This window comes from Medicago sativa, chromosome 4 (assembly GCF_051527215.1).
Source record: "Medicago sativa cultivar Bolivia chromosome 4, Bolivia_mono, whole genome shotgun sequence".
NCBI classification, from domain to species: domain Eukaryota; kingdom Viridiplantae; phylum Streptophyta; class Magnoliopsida; order Fabales; family Fabaceae; genus Medicago; species Medicago sativa.
Genome location: NC_140752.1, coordinates 68,866,636 through 68,886,853, shown reverse-complemented (window position 1 = coordinate 68,886,853; position 20,218 = coordinate 68,866,636). Strand labels below are relative to the sequence as shown.

The 20,218-nt window shown below is 34.9% G+C and overlaps 3 protein-coding genes, 1 non-coding gene and 1 pseudogene across 5 annotated transcripts; 1 reads left to right on the top strand and 4 right to left on the bottom strand.

The window, feature by feature from the left end:
- Positions 1–545: 545 nt before the first annotated feature.
- Positions 546–4,060, bottom strand: LOC146931173 (uncharacterized; annotated as a pseudogene). The gene is made up of 4 exons (XR_015008001.1): positions 3,764–4,060; positions 2,771–3,659; positions 1,617–2,396; positions 546–1,320 (listed from the first exon to the last, which is right to left on the bottom strand). The product of XR_015008001.1 is annotated as an uncharacterized LOC146931173 (transcript).
- A 4,559-nt stretch (positions 4,061–8,619) lies between these two features.
- LOC146931172 (amidophosphoribosyltransferase, chloroplastic-like) lies at positions 8,620–10,792 on the top strand. Its single transcript, XM_085702664.1, has one exon. The coding sequence runs from the start codon at positions 8,826–8,828 to the stop codon at positions 10,527–10,529; it is 1,704 nt and encodes a 567-aa protein (XP_085558790.1). The 5' UTR covers positions 8,620–8,825; the 3' UTR covers positions 10,530–10,792.
- Positions 10,793–12,887: 2,095 nt separating this feature from the next.
- On the bottom strand, positions 12,888–13,511 carry LOC146931171 (uncharacterized). Its single transcript, XM_085707638.1, has one exon. The coding sequence runs from the start codon at positions 13,509–13,511 to the stop codon at positions 12,906–12,908; it is 606 nt and encodes a 201-aa protein (XP_085563764.1). The 3' UTR covers positions 12,888–12,905.
- Positions 13,512–13,977: 466 nt separating this feature from the next.
- TRNAL-CAA (transfer RNA leucine (anticodon CAA)) lies at positions 13,978–14,061 on the bottom strand. The gene has a single exon. It is a non-coding gene; the product is annotated as a tRNA-Leu (tRNA).
- Positions 14,062–15,461: 1,400 nt separating this feature from the next.
- LOC146931169 (bZIP transcription factor 29-like) lies at positions 15,462–19,472 on the bottom strand. The gene is made up of 4 exons (XM_085702663.1): positions 18,166–19,472; positions 17,945–18,077; positions 17,592–17,676; positions 15,462–16,008 (listed from the first exon to the last, which is right to left on the bottom strand). Exons 1-4 carry the CDS (start codon positions 19,284–19,286, stop codon positions 15,782–15,784), a joined length of 1,566 nt encoding a protein of 521 aa, XP_085558789.1. The 5' UTR covers positions 19,287–19,472; the 3' UTR covers positions 15,462–15,781.
- Positions 19,473–20,218: the final 746 nt, after the last annotated feature.

Below are 20,218 nucleotides of genomic sequence, written 5' to 3'. Positions count from 1 at the left end.
ATGTTTTCCAAGTCCTCTCAACAGTCAGGCCCTAGGTTTTTCCAGTATTCCTCTCTTTAGATAAATTTTCTGAGTTGTATCACATGTGATTCGAATTATACTCACATTATGATTCAACCACACATATCGGAAAACCATGATAGCTTAAAAATCTATAATGATTCGAATCAAACTCGATCTTGATTCGAATCTCATGCACTAGAAATTCAAAATTGCTGATTTTTAAGGTACAGTCCTCTGCAATTATTAATTGAAATTTAAATGAGCTCCACTAAATTATGCGACCTAGCAAACAAGTTGGGTAACTCACGACTCTCAAATAATAGAATATTGCGTGTTTAAAATAATACTGACACTATCCCTTCAAAAAAATAATAATACTGACACTAGCATTTTTCGACCAATTTCTGTTTTAGTTTTTCCATGAAATAAATATAAACTCTTATTTGTTTTTAAATTATTCTCGTTTTAGAAAAGAAATAAACTATTTCATATACTCCCATAAAATTGTGTAGTCCAGTGTGAGCATGTAATGGTTCTCAAAATTGAGAGTGAAATAAAATGGATAATTGCAATTGATTATTAATTCAAATGTAAAATTGATTGATTAGAACTCAATTAAAATTGATGTTCTTAGTACATAAAGGAGAAAAGAAAAGATAGAAGAAATTACTCTACTAGAGAGTACCAAAGGAAGAGAGGAGAGACTTTCATCATTTTCTTCATGCCTTTGCTTCCAATCATTGGTCCCTTTTATAGAAGGTCAAGAGAATATTTTCTTGTTAGTTTTATTCCCTTAATTATTGGTCAAGTGACACATGTCCTATCTCTAACAATTTTAGTGACCTCACTTTGATGACATGGCTTTCCTTCCATTTGGATCATAACATTACCGCCCCCATTAAAATTGACCTTGTCCTCAAGGTCATGACCATGGATGTATATATGCAGAAGTATAAAAGTCTCCAAAGACAAGAGAATGACTTTTATATATTGTGAAGCCAAGCAAGCACAAAAGATGACCAACAATAGTATATTATTGAGCCAAAGATCCCCACCTACTCTTCCAACACTCACCAAGGACAATGCAATCACAATTAAATTTTGCTTACTCTCAATGGCCTTCAAAGTAGTCAACAAGTTGGCAAGGCTCCCTGCTTCAACATGTATCACATGCAGACTTGTGATGAAACTGCCCTTTGACATTGATTCTATAACCAGGTCACTTGCAGGGGTACTCAACATTCCAAAGACAGCAAAAGCAATATCAGACATTGCTACAAAATTTAAACTCACCAAATTTTGTGGTTTGCAAGGAAAAGTATAGGATTATGATGAATGTTGAAGTGCCAATATCCAATTATAAGATTCATTTTAACCAAAACACTATCAATAACTATGATAACCATTAACTTCATATTCTTTCCTTTATTTTTGATATCATCCCCACCATCAGTGAAGACCTTGATATAAGAAACATAACTACCTATGGCTCCTTTAATCACAAGAGACAAGCATTTTTTTAAGCAGGCATGGAGAACCAAATAACCAGCTGCATAATCCAGATAATGAAACTAGTTCATGCACTTGGAGAGGCTCTTGATATCTATTCCTACCGAAAAAGCTTGACTGGACAAAAGAGTATCAGTTGTGTTTGCTGTCCATACTACACCTTTTCCACCTTCCAAATGTGCATTCTTGTTGGACAACAAGAATAACCCATTATTTTGAATTGTTACTGGTTGTAATTCTGCAATTTTAGATATCTCATTCATTTCCATTAGCTCAAAAAGAGTACCTAAATCAATCACTTTCACAGCTTGCAGCACTAGCATAGTGTTAACTATCACAAAAATTGACCAAGAGGAACTGCTTGGTGCCAACTCAAAGATTATAGTGGGATGTGATTCATTCAAGAAATTAGCATTTGTGCCCACATAATCAAGGAAAAAGTTAGGAAATCTTATGCAAGAGAAAGCAATATGTATTGCGCTTACAGAGAATTGACCCCAATCAGTGAGCATTGCTTTGGAACATGTAACACATAGAACATAACCACTTTTGACTTTCTTAAAGTGTTGGAAGTGCCCAATCTGATCTAAGTGAAAGCATCTAGCAGTACCATTTTCACAGAAAAGCACAAGGCACAAGCAATTTCTCAGACAAGCATCTTTACAAGAACTCAATGTTGATTTTTCAAGTGCTGCATCATACTTAAGTGCCACATAATTAGGATACTCATCAACATATAGTAGCTCTAGTAAACGCCTTAAACATGTTGGAATGTTTAAAGCTTTAATTGCAGGGCATTTATACCAGTTTTCAAAGAAGCAAACATATAAAGGATCATAAGGCTCATGAATCCATTCACCCACAGTCCCAATAATTGTCTCGTCCTCCAAACAAACAATTAAAATTGTGATAGGATGATCACTCCCTGGTGCCTTATTTGTTCCCGGATCCCATTGTTTGAAATGTAAAGATCCATTTATAAGTGAAAAATAACAAATGCCACTAAGAGTCATTTCATCAAACATGCTATGGGCGCCGTAGAATCTCATATTGCTGATTATTGAAAATCCAATTATGAAAGACAATGATAATTGGGAATGGAAAGAAACAAGAGGGTGGCATACGGTTGGTGGAAAACACATTTCACTTAAGAAATTGCTATGAGCAGTCACAATACAACCAAAAATTGGGTAATTATTGCTTGAAGCATACCTTGGTAGAATTTCCATAATCATGAGAAAGGTTGACTCTAGTGGGCCTGGGTCATAGGGTGCGGAAGACCACAGTTGAATCGCATTGAATTGCATAGGCTCTTTGTGAACCTGAGCAACCAAGTTTGTAGACACAACAGGGAAGTGATGTGGTTGTTGTAAGTCGAGTGGTCAAAGTTCATAGGGTACGCTGAGTGATGAAGCCACGGTGGCGCAAGCGGCGGCGGCGGAACAGGAACTAAGTCCGGGGGATCCGATAGATGAGTATCAAGCTGGGTAAGCACGGTAGTGAGGTTGAACACCCCTTGGTCGATCACTAAAAAGCCTTGTCACTTGTTGACCGTATCGAGTGGTGTCTCCTCCATGCCACTACATTTGCTTTCAACAACGGAAACGGAATCAATTGAAGGAGAAACCGATGTCATGATTAAATTCTTCACTTGGACAGATTCATCGGTGACTGAATGTTCCTCAATTTGTTCCACGGACAGAAGAGTTTCGTCCGAAGTCGGAACCGCATCGCTCGTTGTTTTGGTAGCTTCCGTCTCCTCTTGCAACAACTTGAGAATTCTCGCACACGACTCTCGGATTTCGCGTGCAGAATCAGCCATACGCGAATTCTGTTCTCGATTCGATTCATCCATTGAAGATATGAAGTGAGATGAACATGACTGTATCGGAGCATTTTCGATTGAGTTCCGAACACCATGGGAGGAGCTTCCGGAGAAGTATTTACGTCGCAGGTCAAATTTGGCTTCAATTCGGTCCCATGCAGTATATCCCGGACCGTCTAGATACGCCAATTTCGCCCAATCGGCGTTATACTCGGCTTCAATTTTGTTCCAATGAGCTCCTACTGATTCAGCCCATGCCATGGTGACAATGAGAGCACCAATGTAATGGTTCTCAAAATTGAGAGTGAAATAAAATGGATAACTGCAATTGATTATTAATTCAAATGTAAAATTGATAGATTAAAACTCAATTAAAATTGATGTTCTTAGTACATAAAGGAGAAAAGAAAAGATAGAAGAAATTACTCTACTAGAGAGTACCAAAGGAAGAGAGAAGAGACTTTCATCATTTTCTTCATGCCTTTGCTTCCAATCATTGGTCCCTTTTATAGAAGGTCAAGAGAATATTTTCTTGTTAGTTTTATTCCCTTAATTATTGTATCAAGTGACACATGTCCTATCTCTAACAATTTTAGTGACCTTACTTTGATGACATGGCTTTCCTTCCATTTGGATCATAACAGAGCAAAACTGCAAAAGGGTTTATGGACTGTGTTATCTGAAGTAGTGTTGTGCCTGATCCTTTTATATTGTTTGGCAAGGTTTTTCCACCGAATTATATAAAGTTCGTATATTCCATCCATCTCTAATCGACCATATCCTACTTGACAAGAGTTTTAAAAATACTCTTCTAAAAAAAAAAATTAAATACAATTTTGTGCCACTCCGTTTTTTGACTTGTATGAATAATAACGATAAGGTTTATATATTTTATTTTGAAAGAACGATAAGGTTCATATAGATTGTATCAGGTAGTCAGCATTATTATTAAATTACTTCCTATCATAAAAGGCTAATTTTATTCTTGGCTCTTGATTTGTCATTGCTGATAGGGTGCAGGTGGGGTTGATTTGGTTTTTGAGATAAAATAAATTTGAATCGAACATAAATAATTAGTTTAGTTCGGTTTTTGTAATTTTTCTTGCGAAATTTGAACCAAACAGAATTGATGAAGAACAAGTTAGTTTGGTTTGGTTCAATCGTGTTAACGTTTTTACAAATTTAAAAATTTCTTTAAATGGTCTAAATTAATTTAACTTTTAACCAAATATTATAGATTTTTTTTTTATACTTTTATAACACAAGAAAACAAACTAAAATTAAAATAATAATAATAATATATAATGATTAAAAGTTGCATAAATATATCATATTTTCTAAGATAATGCTACTAAAGTAGTTTTAAATAAATGAAACAGTAATAACATTTAATGATTTATCCCTAAAAAAATAATAAATATCTAAATCGATGTAATAAAGTGTGGTATTACTTTGACAAATGAGTGTGGTGTATATCCTTCCTCGTCTAGTTGACTCAGTTATGGACCTATGGTCCACCTTTGATGGTTAAGTTTGCAAGTGGCCTTTTGGACTAAGTGTGTGTTTGGTTCAGCTTTGAATATAATTGATTCTGACAGAATTGATTCTGATAGAATTGATTCTGACAGAATTGATTCTGAGAGAATTGATTTATGTTTGGATACAATTATGTAGAATTGATTAAACAAACTGATTTATGTTTGGATACAATTATGTAGAATTGCTTTTGAATGTATAATTACTAAAATAGACATAGCTAAAGGAGAATTGATAAAGAAGGAGAATTGATAAAGGGCAATAAAGGAAAATAATAGGTTGTAATAATAAAATATAATATTTACTGTTTATAATTGATTCTAGAAAAGCTAGAAGTTAGGATTTGTAGCTTCATGGATAATTGTTTTTGGCTAGAATTGCTTTTGGCACTGTAGAGAATTGCTTTTGGCTGGGCAGAAGCTGAACCAAACAGACCCTAATTCACAAAACAAAGCGTCAAACCCTCTATTCAATGTCCTATTTTGATCAATATTTGTAGATGTCAAATAAAGATGCAAAGTTTTTTTTTTTTTTTGAATGAATGGAGATAAAAGATGCAAAGTTTTTTTTTGTTTTTTTTTTGTTTTTTTTTGTTATTTTTTTTTTGTATAATTGTTATTTTTATGCAATTATGCATGTAGTAGTATTGTTCACTAAAGTGAAAATAATGACCAACCAGCAAATTAAACTGTAAGCTTAAAACAAATGGTTGAGGTTTTGTAAAAATACATTATTAGGTGAAGCAAATGTGTTCCGGTGAAAATTTGAGCAAAATAAGAGGAAGAACTTAGCTTAAAAACTTGTGCTTAATAATTTAATTAGTCATCAACTCCAAATCCAATCATCTCAACTAACTAGTAATTAGTACATACTAGCTAGTAGCGAATTTTGTAAAAATAAAATAAATAACTATTGTCTATTATATTTTGTCGTTGTATGTTATTAACTTAAATGTTGTGAGTTTGCACGCAAATTATCTTTTTATACTTTTAACGATGTTGAATGATGTACTATATTAATTTGAATGAATGAATATCGTTTTATTTTTGTCAAAAAATTAACTATGGTCTATTGATTGTATTTATATATGGATTATTTTTTACTAGTCTCACTATGCAAGAATTCACGTGTGTTTGGCTTGAGCATTAGCATGCCATTGTGAGCATCTTTCCAATCTTGAATGTTTTCAATTATCGGGCATTTTTATAGCAAGTGAATGAGAAAGCTGCATGTGCATGATTATCAGGAATGGCCTTCTTGCTTACATAATGTCTTGTGACAACAACCCCTTCAGATTCTGCGTATATGTATCAAGCGTATTTTTTGATTTGTAAATTAGCAAGCGTGTTTCTTGAGCATGTAACAAGCCATTGGATATAATTCATTTAGTAATTAGAAAAAGCTAACTAATGTCCTTACAATAAGGACTAAGCATCCATAAGTAGTTACTTTAACGTTGAAGGTTCTGTAGTTGCGACTTTTACATATGTTAGACTTGTAATTTTAAGATAAAAATTCTTTTCATATGTTCCTTAAACAATGTTCATAAGACACTTGTTAGCAAGAATTCTAATAATTTGATATAATACATTTACTAATTTGATGAATTATTTGCGGCTTTGTGTAATATGCATAAGTGAGATAGTTTTGTACCATATACAAATGTGTTTTATATCATTAGATCAATAAGTCTCATCATACATCACTTGATCTAATTGTGAGATTTATTAATTCAATAGTAAAAACTAATTTGTGCTGGATGCAAAACTTAATTCACGTGCACAATAGAATTGACCATTATTTCCACTTTTGACTCTTCAAATATTACTATTTGACCAATTTTGTCCTTAATTTTTAAACGAGTGAATTAAGTCTCCAAAGTCTACCTCCAGCTACAATTTTTGTCCACATCAATTTTACCTAAGTTACATTTCTTAATTCAAGGAGTGTTTATACTTCATAGCATAAGAATCACAAAAACTATCTTAACTTTTATTTTATTTTATGGTATACTATTATTATGATTATCATCATACCACCAATACTATTATTATTGCATATTTGATTAGAATGATAGAAGTTTGGATATTTTTCCTATAAAAAAATGTTTGGTTATTTTTTATGGTGGTATGATTCCCACTAGAACCGCAGGGGATCCGCAAGACTGTAGACAAATAGAAATGTGGGGAACCGTAGGACTGAAGACAAAGAGAAAATTCTTTTTGAGGCGACCAAGACGTGATAGATGTCATGGTTGTCCATGACGACCATCACCATGAGGTGGACATGTTGTACATGACACGTTGTTTACGAGGATATTGGTTTTCAACAATGAGCTACAAGATTACCAAATGTCAGGTGCTCACCTTGCTTCGTGATTATCATGGATTGTTGATGGACGGTTGCTAAGAGGTCACCGAGTAGGTTGTTAGTCTCTTGGACGATGTTCAAGGGTGAAATTCTTCTAGTCATGGAACGAGAAATGACATGGTTCAAATTTTGAGTTTGGTTCGAATTCACTTTATATGATGAAGACGAAGCAGTAATTCCACCAACCTGGTGGTGTTGCAGGCTATTAACAACAGTGCTAGCCACTGGGTATTGACGTCTTAAGTTAACCATTGCACCTTAGAACAACAGTGATGAAATCGACAAGTACGCTTCACACATACGCATCCATTGATTTTTTCAGACCTAATAACTTTGATCTAAGGCGATGATTGAGGGTTGAAGGCGGTAGGCATTGATCGACGACTCCACAAAAGATGGTGGTGTACCTACAAAACTCCTACGATCAAGTAAGTAAGCGTCTTGGGTGTGAGGTTTTAGGGTTAGAAAATAACACACCTAGACCTATACCGTGAGTTAGCCTTTATAGTGGAAGGATTAGTTATGAACCCAAAACTCTAAATGTACATCTATCTCATGGGACAACCATAGATAACTTATGATATGATTCTATTTTAATAAATAATACTTTATCTCATCTCTATTATAAAAATAAAAAAACATTTTTTAGATTTGTTGAATAACTAATACGATGCATCTGGTCTATATAAACTTAAGGGTTAAATATGTTTTTGGTCCCTATAAATATACCAACTTTTCGTTTTAGTCCCTCTAAAATTTTCCTTCAACTTTTAGTCCCTATAAAATTTTCCATCTTCACTTTTAGTCCCTCTTTTAAAGTAAACTCATATGTAGAATACATATTTTTGAATAAAATTTTGCAGAAAAATTCATAATATTATAAGAATCTCTCCCAAAAAAAATTAGAATTTTTTAACAAAACATGAATTTAATATGAATTTTTATATGATTGACGGTTAAAAATTCATAATTAATTTATGTTTTGTTAAAAAATAATTCTAATTTTTTGGGGGATTTTTTTTTTTACAATATTCTACACATTTCTGCACAATTTCATTAAAAAATACAAAAATTAACTTAAAAATAGGGACCAAAAGTAGTGATTGAAAATTTTATAGGGACTAAAAGTTGAAGGAAAATTTTAGAGGGACTAAAACGAAAAGTTGGTATATTTATAGGGACCAAACACATATTTAACCCTAAACTTAATATCTCAATTATTCAATGAATTCAAAACAAAAAAAAAAATTCTATAATAATATATTATCTTACATGACAAAATTACTAGCAAATTAAAATTTAAGGATAAGTTCTAACTAAATAACTAAAAGAAAAATATTCACTCAAAAAAAAAAATCCACAAACATGACAAAATTACTAGTAAATTAAAATTTAAGGATAAGTTCTAACTAAATAACTAAAAAGAAAAATATTCACTCAAAAAAAAAAAAATCCACAAACAAAAGAAAAATGAATAGTGGTGGCATTTTGGGCGCCCTAAACTAAAGTAACACTGAAAACCTAGAACTGACTTTGTCATCCAAGTCTCCCTCACTCTTCTCTTTCGCTTTCCCTCACAACAATGGCCGCAGCTCAAACTCTCTCTTCTTCCCTAACCAAACCCTCCCTTCTCCCTCCCAACAACAACCGCTTCTTCAACACAAACCTCCCAAAACCCTCTCTCCCTTCTCTCTCCGACACCCGAAAACCCCTTTTCCTCACTTCCTCCAAAAACCCAATTTCCGACATCATCCTCTCCAACAAAAACCACCCACAAGACGAGGATGTTTTCCTCAACGACGACAAGCCTCGTGAAGAGTGCGGAGTTGTTGGAATCTATGGCGACTCAGAAGCCTCCCGTCTCTGCTACTTAGCCCTCCACGCTCTCCAACACCGCGGCCAAGAAGGCGCCGGGATCGTCACCGTTAACAACAACGTTCTTCAATCCATCACCGGTGTTGGTCTTGTCTCCGATGTATTCAACGAAACAAAACTCGATCAGTTACCCGGAAGCTTAGCCATCGGCCATGTTCGTTATTCTACTGCTGGACAGTCTATGTTGAAGAATGTTCAACCTTTTGTTGCTGGGTACCGTTTTGGTTCTGTGGGTGTTGCTCATAACGGTAATTTAGTTAATTATCGTACTTTAAGAGCTAAGCTTGAAGATAAAGGTTCGATTTTTAACACTACTTCTGATACTGAAGTTGTTCTTCATTTGATTGCTACTTCAAAGCATAGACCTTTTATTTTGAGAATTGTTGATGCATGTGAGAAGCTTGAAGGTGCTTATTCTATTGTGTTTGTTACCGAGGATAAGCTTGTTGCTGTGAGGGATCCGTTTGGGTTTAGGCCTTTGGTTATGGGGAGGAGAAGTAATGGTGCTGTTGTTTTTGCTTCTGAGACTTGTGCTCTTGATTTGATTGAAGCTACTTATGAGAGGGAGGTTTTCCCTGGTGAGGTGATTGTGGTTGATAATAATGGGATTCAATCGCTCTGTTTGATGGCGCATCCGCAGCCGAAGCAGTGTATCTTTGAGCATATTTACTTTGCTTTGCCTAATTCTGTTGTTTTTGGTAGGTCTGTGTATGAATCACGTAGGCGATTTGGTGAGGTGCTTGCTACTGAGAGTCCTGTTGATTGTGATGTTGTGATAGCTGTTCCTGATTCTGGTGTTGTGGCTGCGCTTGGTTATGCTGCGAAAGCCGGTGTTCCTTTTCAACAAGGGTTGATTAGGTCACACTATGTAGGAAGGACTTTCATTGAGCCGTCTCAGAAGATTAGGGACTTTGGTGTGAAGTTGAAGCTTTCACCGGTCCGTGCTGTGCTTGAAGGTAAAAGGGTTGTTGTTGTTGATGATTCAATTGTGAGGGGAACAACATCGTCGAAGATTGTGAGGTTGCTTAAGGAAGCTGGTGCAAAAGAAGTTCACATGAGGATTGCAAGTCCACCAATTATTGGTTCTTGTTACTATGGTGTGGATACACCTAGCTCAGAGGAGTTGATATCTAATAGGATGAGTGTTGAAGAAATAAGGGATTTTATTGGATCCGATTCACTTGCTTTTCTTCCAATCAATAGCTTGCATAGTATGTTGGGTAATGATTCTCCTAATTTTTGTTATGCTTGTTTCTCTGGGAAATACCCTGTTGAACCAAGAGAGCTCAAGGTTAAGAGGGTTGGTGACTTTGTTGATGATGGTTTGAATGGGAGTTTGGAACAAATTGATGGTGGTTGGGTTCAAGCCAACAGAAATCCAAAAGAGGTGAATACTGCTACTGGTCTTTGATGATTTTGGCTTCATAATTATGATTTTGCACTTCTTGGGATTTTGTATTACTCTTTCATAATACTAAGGGTATCTGTTTGATCTAACCACAGCGGTGAGCTCCATATAGTTCATCTAGATTCTGAAGACCAGTGCTTAATGGTGATAACTTCAGATCTGTTATTTGGAGCTTTTGTCATCTAGAACTAAGAAAAGTGACATAAGAACTTTGCATGTGTTTCCTTTGCCTCTTTTTACTTAATATAGGGTTTTATTCAAAACAACTTATATTCCTACAGTTTTGGATATTTCTTTTGCCTGTTCCATCTCCATTTCTTGTATACTTTTGTATTTTTTTTTGGGTAGTTGAAAGAAAAGGCAATCGTGATTAATCAAACGTAACTTCATGTTTACTTGATAAAATAAAATGAGAAGTTGAAAAATATCAGCGTTGCTTGTTCAAAGTTGTAGTCGGTCCAGTTGATAAAGAGTTGATGAAGATCTTGACGAAGATCGGGATTCAACTCAACTTTTTCTTTGTTAAAAAAAGTTGTCTTTACTCTTCTTTGTTTTTACTCAACTAGTTTCTATTGTTTTTTTTTTTTAGGTTTACTTTCTGGTTTCTCCCTATTTAAGATTACCATTGATTTTGCCACAAATTGCAAATTGTTTTCTATTTTCCCTCAAAACAAACAGTGTCCTTGTTGCTACAATTTCCCTTTACTGTTTAGTTGGAGAAGTACAGTCCGAAATTCACAATTGTCGTCTCAATTCCCTTTATCAGTTGTACTCTCGTCTCAATTCTAAAACTGCAATATATTCTTTGCATTCTTATGTAATAATTGTACAATTTTTGTACTTGATGTCAACTTTTACAACTACCATTATTTGCATATTAAATTGAACATATAAAGATTTCAAGAGCTCAAATGAAAAGTAATGCTTCCACCTTTGTGAAGAAAGCAAATTTGTAATGTTCCCCTTCTCATAAACCCCGGAATTTATTTAAGACGTCCTTTGAAAAATTAATGCGATAGCCCAACCAAAAATCACAAGAAACATTATACATAGTTATTTGCAATGAGCAAGGATTCTGCCCACTGCTGCATGTATATATTATGTGGTGGTGGTGGTACTGGTACTGATTGATGATGATGAAAAATTCGGTGATTTAAATAGTTTAAAATTGGTAGCAGCATGCAACTCAACATGGACTAGGGATAAATAAAAAAATCTGTTTACATTTCATTATAAAAAAAAAAAAATAACCCAAAAGAAACCTCTTAAAAATTTGCATTTGAAGGTTAAAGACTAGACACTTAATAAAAAAAAGTTAGATATCTTGGTCTCTTTAGTGTTGTATCGTTTGAACCTCTTGCAGTTGTTCTGTTTTGTAGATCCCAGTCTCTACAGTGTTGTATAGATCCTTGCCCATTTATCTGTTTTGTTTGTTGTAACTTGTGAGCAGCTTGGGATATCTCAATATATTGTGTAAATAGTCAATACAGTGATCTCCAGATGATGATGAAGGCATTTGATCCGGTTTAGTCTTTAGTCCTAAGAAAGAATAGGTAAGAGAGCTATTCTTTTGACCAGCGACAATGTACGCGACAGAGTGTTGAGCGAATAAGCGGTAAAGAATCAACATGAGAATAAGATAAATGCAGTAGAGATGAGAATGTTGTGTTGAATGTGTGTGCCGGAGAAAGAACATTAATCATCTATCAATAACTCTATATCATTACATTTCAGTATTCTAATATAAAAAAGCTAGAGTTCCGCTTTGATATAATTGTTTTGGAGAAAATTGATAGAGTTGCATGTACTAAAATGATTTGGGTTTAGGTATACTATTCCTACAAAAGTGAGTTGAATTATAAATCTGTGTGTTAGAATCAACTTTAGAATTAAAAACTACAAACAAGAGTTTCAATTATAATTGTTTTTAGTCTCTATTGAAACCTTATTTCCATCGGGTATTCAAAATAATTTTTTGCCAATGGGGATACCTCATAGATACCAAGTCTTAAATGAAGAGATCTTCATTGAGATGGTGTAACATAGATTTGAAAAATATGATATAACATTATGTCATCGTCTCTCCATCTAACATACTCTACTTTTTTTTTTAATTTATTTTCTTTTTTACAAAATCTAACATACTCTACTTAATGAGATATAATTTGATCATTTATATTATTTATTTATTTTTAAATGTCAATATAGCCAAACAACTATTTTCCTAAAAAAAACTATTTTGTATTTCTTCTTCAAAATAAACTATTTTCCTAAAAATAAAACTATTTTCTGCTTGTCTTGAGTCTTATTGTTTTTTTTTTGGTTACAAGGCTAAAAACAAAACAGAAAAAAAAAGCAAAACAAACAAAAGGAAAGAGGCTAGCGCCTCATAAAGAGGACTCCTAATTCATCCGTCCTAAGCAGAGGCAGCAGTTCCTCTGGAGGAGAAGAGTGGAGAGTCAAATCAACATCATTCGATGCTCCAAGTTTAGCCATAAAGTCCGCACACTGATTTCCCTCTCTGAGTGAGTGATGAAGGTTGAAATTACGAGAAGCCATGATGTCTTTGATGTTTTGAATGAGAACAGCATAAACATGAAAATGATTTAAATCATCTTTGATGAGGTTGACTACAAGAAGGGAGTCTGAATAGCACGCCAATTCCTCACAATTTAGATTGATCGCCAACCTTAACCCTTGATAAAGAGTTGTGAGCTCTGCAAACAGAATGTCCTGAGAATGACTGATGTAGCCCGAATAACCTGCTATGTATGTTCTTGTGTTGTCGCGAAAGACACCTCCAAAGCCTGCGCGAATGGGAACACCGAGACAGCTGCCATCAACATTCAAAATAGTGCACTGACAATTGTTGTTGTTCCAGCGGATCAGCCTAGGAGAGGGGGCAGCGCCTTCAGCTTTACGGAAAGCATTAGTGATGGAATCTGCCAAATTGAAGATGTTATTGCTGAGCTGGAATTCTGACATGGTTGTATTGCCGAGACACATGTTGTTACGGTGCCGCCAAATCCACCATAAACCAGCAAGAAAAACCGTTGAACGCGTGCAGCTGGATCCTTCCCTCAACCAATCTGACACATGTTGTCTTGAGTCTTATTGTTTAAGAAATGCAATTCACAAGTTCATTTTCAAAATTATGCTCTCATTCCGTCCTCTGTAACATAGCTCGATATATCCATGGAGGAGTGGATGGATGACCCTTGAATTTCATTCACACTAGAAATCTAAATCTTGAATTGTTGGATGCAAAACATACAAAGTCTGCGAGAAGCTAGTTCCTGCAATGAAAAATGATTTTTTGTCATGAGGATTAATTAGGCATTGCATTTTGGCTTACACGATTTCTTTTCAATTGTTCCAGCAAAATAAAATAAAATTTTATTGTTCCAGCAAAATAAAATAAAATTAAAAATATCAATTGTTCCAGAAAAATTGTCAGAAGTGGGATTTGAACCCACGCCCTCTCTCGAAGACCAGAACTTGAGTCTGGCGCCTTAGACCACTCGGCCATCCTGACTTGATGCGTACTTAAACAACTCTTATCTATTTATTACTGAAGACCAGTTTCGTAAAACGAATCCAACTGCATATTCATATTTTAGTAAATGCCTTGTTCAACTTGGTCATCATAAATGTGATCTGTAAGACTTTTTTTTTTTTTTTTTTTGAGGAAGTGATCTCTAAGACATAAATATGATGACTAATTAGTTGAACTTTTACATAATTAACCCTACTAGTATATTGAGAATATCTAGGGGTAGGCATGGTTCAGTTCGGGATGAAAACTGAACCGAACTGAACTGTTTGCTAAATTTAAAATAACCGAAATGAACTGTTTGCTAAATTTGAAATAACTTAACTGAATTGAACTGATTGCATTTCGAACCGAACTGAACTGTTTGCTAAATTTAAAATAACCGAACTGAACTGAACTGTTTGCTAAATTTGAATTAACTTAACTGAATTGAACTGATTGCATTTCGAACCGAACTGAACTGTTTGCTAAATTTAAAATAACCGAACTGAACTGAACTGTTTGCATTTCGAACTGAACTGAACTGTTCCGAACTGAACTGAATTGTTTTTTTGAAGAAGCTAAATTAGCCCACCCAAATTGACACCGGGGAGAATCCAACCTGAGACCTCGAGGAGGAGCACACTCCCAGATCCAAGCCAATACCACTAGGCCAACCCAAATGGGTTACTGAACTGAATTGTTATTATTGATACCTTTGAAAAAATATGAAAAAAAAAACAAATGAAATTGAATTTTAGTTACCGAACTGAACTGTTTCAGTTCAGTTTCAGAACTGTTAGTAATGGTTCAGTTTTTTTTTTTTGTTCAGTAGTTCAGTTTTTGGTCTTTTTACATAAGAATATCTAGTGTCATCTTCTACTTTCTCTTTTTTTTTTTTTTTTTGAGAAAATGAGTTAAGTGAACGATCAATTGTTAATTTGTTTAATTCTATTTTGATGTAATTTTAGAATTGATTTTGAGAGATATTAGAAAGTTTTATTCTTCACCAAAATTGAAGAAAAGTATAAACTGATAAAATTCATTATAAAATTATGTAAATCTGATCATTATAAACATAATTATTTTGATAATTATTAATGTCCAGAAAAAATTGTGTAAGTTATGATACATGTCGTCCCACCTACTGAAATAAAACTTGGGGGTTAACTATTAAGTTCAACAAAAAATATTGTATAGAATATATACCATCGAATTAATAACGTATCCCACATAAACCTAACTTCTGTACTTTTTCAAGGTGGGTTAGAAATATATAGAATAGACAGTAGTACATGAGAAGATATGCATCAAAATTCAATCCTTATCACTGAATTATTCATTTCGCCATTAATTTAATGCATTGAACCTTAGCTTCAATTAGTCCCTCACGACAAAACCGGTTTGAATATAAAAACAATAGAATGCTCATTATATACCAAAAAATAAAGTTTGTAACACTTCATCTAAATGTTATCATAAAACAAATCATGTTCAAATAATGCTTACAATTTCAGATATGTACTGAAATTAAATATGAGCTATATTTTAAATATAAGACGGGAATTAGGACTTGTATATAGACTTTGTGACCGAGCTAGATAGGCATTGCGAATCGAACTTACGACCAAAACAACTATGGAATTCTGTAAATATGTGAAACTGAGTGCAATGAAACAGTAACAAATATGTCAAGAACCGTCTGCACGACCTCCAACCCAACCTATTGCTTTAACTCGTTCTTTGAGTTGGCATTACCATTCTGCTGCTGTTGTTGATGCTGCTGCTGCTGTTGTTGTTGATGCTGCGGATGCTGATGCTGTTGTTGGAACATCATAGGATTGACAGAATGTTGCGGAATCATGCAGTTAGAAGGAAGTGACTCCCCATTCAGCTCAGCTGTAGCAATCTTCAGTCTTTGAACCTCGGCAGTAAGCGCCTCATTCAGAGCTATTAGATGAGGATACACAGATCAGAAGTAATCAGCAAAAAGCAATCAATGAAAAGTCCTACTACTAAGTCTAAAATTGTTTGTGATACAAGTGTAAACTACAAGAGATTGTATATAATTGTTGTTGACGAGATATTATGGCTTTTATTAATACTTCTAATAGAAAAGAAGTGTGCATCACAAAGTATATTAAATATACCAAATGCGAACAGAAAACCAACTACTCTACATCTGCTTTCCCAGGATGCTTATTTCCAAAAACGGCAGGAACTCTTACAAACATAATTAGCTATGTAAAGGAAATCTCATGTATAGTTAGTTTCAGCAAAAGGGTAAACATGCATTTGAGGGCAAACCAAATAGATGTTATAATAGGATTGTCGTGTTCATAGTCATCTTGATTGACGATGAGTTCGGCAACAAATCATGGTAGCACCGTGATTTTATGAAACTACAAAGCGTAGCTTTTGCCAAAATCATGGTAGACTACCGGAATTCTGCCAATCTCACTGCTGATCCAAACATGCACCAAGTAACCTACATAAAGAAAAGCTACCTGACTCAAAGATACTACTTAGCTCTCCCCCAGAAATTTGAAAATGAATTAATAAAGGGGCAGCTTAAACAATTGAACATCAGTAATGGAATCAGCAAATCCCGGCTGTAATGCTCATTCCATAACCAAAATATGTTTTTTCTCATAGTGCAAACGCTGTTTTGTATCTAATAAAAGTTCTAATCTTATCTTTTTAATTCCTACAACCCATCTTCCAATGCTAAACAGGCGGCTTAGTCTTGTACCGAAATTCAAATTAACATCAAGGAAAACTGGAACAGTGAGAACAAAACTTCTAACCACACTTCGTCATACAAACTTTGGTACCGTGTCAGGAATCTACATTCATAAAAGCTTAAGCTGTTAGTTTTTCTTTTTCTTTTAGAATCGGCAGATTTATTAATCCTTCCACCCGCACAAGACGTAACAGGCGGAGAAAAACACAATACAAAGGATAGCCATATCACTGTATGGTAACAGCACCTAAAGTTCAAAGAAGACAACCAAGAGACTCCCTGAGAACAACCGATATGCACCTAATTAACACACTCCTATGAACCTACCGCCTTGACCAAACACCCAAACTTAAGCTGGAAATATAAACCCGCACAGACAGCAGCAGTTTGCTAAGTACCCCCAAAAAAACTGCGACGCGACCCAATTATAGAGCCTTTCTGCTGCTCCTAGATTCCGTTATTTACCTCAAAAGGCAATCCCTAGGATTCCAACTCTATTCATAATACAAGCAAGTAGGAATATTTAGCCTAACCAAACTCCATCTTGATTTTGTCTACTATCTCACCTACATCTCTCACCACATTTTTAAAAATTCTATGATTTCTAGTGTTTAAAATAACCCAAATCGCCGCATGCCAAATTAGCCACCTTCTTACATTACAACAAAATCTACGCATCTTTTAAGTTTTCAGCTTGATAGTTTTCAGCCATAAACATAAAATGAGTTGCAATGTTGTATGTTTTACAAATTCTTAAAAATTGAGAGATTGAAAAGATTGAAAGAAATACCATCTCGGAGTTTTGCCTGTTGTTCCATGGATTGAAGGCGGAACTTCAACTCACTATTCTGGTTAGTGAGTCCAACTGAATCTCTCTGCATACACAAAAAAGATAGGAATAAAATTAGTCCATGTTTGAACCTGCATTTGTGTTAACTTCAACTCACTATTCTGGTTAGTCCCAAAACATTATCAACGTGAAAACAAAGAAGCTACAATAAGCAACTTTCACAACAGGGTGGATTTCCACCGCAATTTTACAACACGTGCCACAATATCAAATGAAGGCTTAGTAGAAAAAGCAACTAAGCTGAAATTACCAAACTAAAACATGCATTCACAAACATAAATAAATGTTCCCACCTGCAACAAAGTAAGTTGTGCAGAAAGTGTAGTGGCTTCAGTCTGCAGAGTCTGAACCTTGTGTTCTAGCTCTGAAATGTATCGCATCTTGCGCTCCTTGGAACGCGCAGCGGATTGCCTATTAGCCAAAATCCTGAAATAACCCAAAAAATATCCAAGTCAAAATTAACCATCCATATTGACAATACTAACTAAAACGTTGAATAATTCAGTTACAGCACCTCTTAGCCCGCTTCGGATCAGCCATAGCAATCTCAGCAAGTTTTTCATTAGCCATAATTTTCTTCAACTCCGGCCCACTAAACTCACCATTCCCGAACTCCAAACTAAAAGCCGCGGAATTCCCATCACCCGAATTAACAGGTGACATCAACCCTCCAGGCGAAGGAGGCATCTTCAAAGACTCGTCATTGAAATTCAACTTCCCAATAAAACTATCCATCGAAACACTTCTATAATGTCTCGTAGTCGGTGCAATATCACCTCCTGCACTTCTCTTATTCCCTTCCCTCCTCTGCATACTATCCCCACTCTCATTAACACTACTCTCAGCTTCATTATCACTACTATCACCACCATTAGTCTTCGTTCCACTCGCTCTACTGTCCAAATCATCGCGATTATCACCAGTAGCCGCGTTTTTATCATCGTTAATTGCATCAATGTTATCCAAATTCATATAAGCAGAAAAAAGATCATCCACAACTTCACCTTCCAGCGACAACGATTTCTTCTCCTCTACATTACTATGTTCCCAATTAGTTTCCCTTTTCACCACCGACGAATTAGGTTTAGCAACTTCCCTTCCTCGAAGCGGAATCAACGGCGGCGAAGACTGCAAAACAGTAGAAAATCCAAACGGAATATCACTGTTAGAACGCCGGTGAGATTTTCTCGGCGGTAAAGAAGGGTTTCTAGCAGCAAACGGAGGTAACGGTGAATGAGAAGTGACGTCACGATCTTCCATGGAAACGTCAGCATGATCCGACGTGGAGGAAGATTCGCGAAACGTGCAAGGGCTGAGAGGCGGAAGAGAGTCGAGCGAGAAAAAAGACGGTTGAGAGAGTGATCGTGTGTGGGAAGGTGTAGGACTTGTACTATGCGACGGCATTTGCGGCCGTGAAACCGGGATCTGATTATTCATCTGAGAGTAAGGTGAAATAGGTGGGATCTGGTGTGGGTGTGATGGTGGTATACCACCTCCTCTTTGATTTCTGCTACTAACAGTTCGCATTTGTGATTGTGATGATGCATTAAAGTGTGGTATGGTTAATTGTTCCATATGATTGTTCATTTGTTGTTGTTGTTTCATGAAAGATGAAGCTGCTTCACTATCTTCCATGAATCAGTAAATAAATAATATTCACAACAACAACATTGAAAAGTGGCGGAAATGCCGAAGGAGCAGGCGCTTATCTCGCTACTGTGAAGACAACGAAGGTTGAAAAGAAAGGAGAAGAAAAACAAGACTTACACACAAACACAAACACACACAGTGTTTTTTTTTTTTTTTTAATTTGTTTTGTTTCTCTCTCTACTTTTGTGAAGATGACTATTAGTACTACACGGATTTCATGACTACTACGCGTGAATTTAATAAGAATTTCATTTGAATTTCGGTTGCATTTCAATTTCATTCCGACCTCATTTGTTTTGTTTTCTTTGCCGTATGGCAAGTTTTTCTAATTTTCTTCCCTTGTCTCCCGCAGTTTGTGTAGCAACTCTTTACCAAAAATAAACATTTCTTTTATTTTTCTGACAATAATCTTTTTTTATTTTATCTTTAAAACTTGTTACATTTTTTTTTTTGTCTTAATTTTGACATTTTATTTACTTTATTACGCAGTTGCTAAACATTTTAAAAACAAAACTGCCACTATATTTTTGTTTGATCATTTTATACTATCAGTAAAAAGTGTTATATACTCCTTATCTAACACTTTTTTATTGAACGAAATTCACGTGGAGCTTATATTTTGGAAATAGTCTAATACTCTCTCCGTTTTAAAATGAGTGTCGCTTTAGGCTTTGACACACAGATTAAGAAATAGAATGAAATAATCATTGGATACAACGCTTTTACTAAACTGTCTTTACTTTATTAGAAAAAGACAAACTTAAAGTTGCATTGAAAATTGTGTGAGAGAAAAGTTTGAGAGGGTAAAGTTGGAAGAAAAAAATTAAAGTTGCATTGGAAATGTAAAGCGACATTCATTTTGAAACAATTTTTTTTTGGCTAAAGTGACATTCATTTTGAAACGGAGGGAGTATAAA

Bases quoted from the DNA above. Each gene is read 5' to 3' on its own strand.
- LOC146931171 (XM_085707638.1), bottom strand. From the start codon at position 13,511: ATGTCAGAATTCCAGCTCAGCAATAACATCTTCAATTTGGCAGATTCC.
- LOC146931172 (XM_085702664.1), top strand. From the start codon at position 8,826: ATGGCCGCAGCTCAAACTCTCTCTTCTTCCCTAACCAAACCCTCCCTT.
- LOC146931169 (XM_085702663.1), bottom strand. From the start codon at position 19,286: ATGGAAGATAGTGAAGCAGCTTCATCTTTCATGAAACAACAACAACAA. The intron at 17,677-17,944 runs GTGGGAACATTT...TTGTGTATGCAG, and splicing joins CACAACTTACTTTGTTGCAG to AGAGATTCAGTTGGACTCAC. The intron at 16,009-17,591 runs GTATTTCTTTCA...CTCATCTAATAG, and splicing joins ACAGGCAAAACTCCGAGATG to CTCTGAATGAGGCGCTTACT.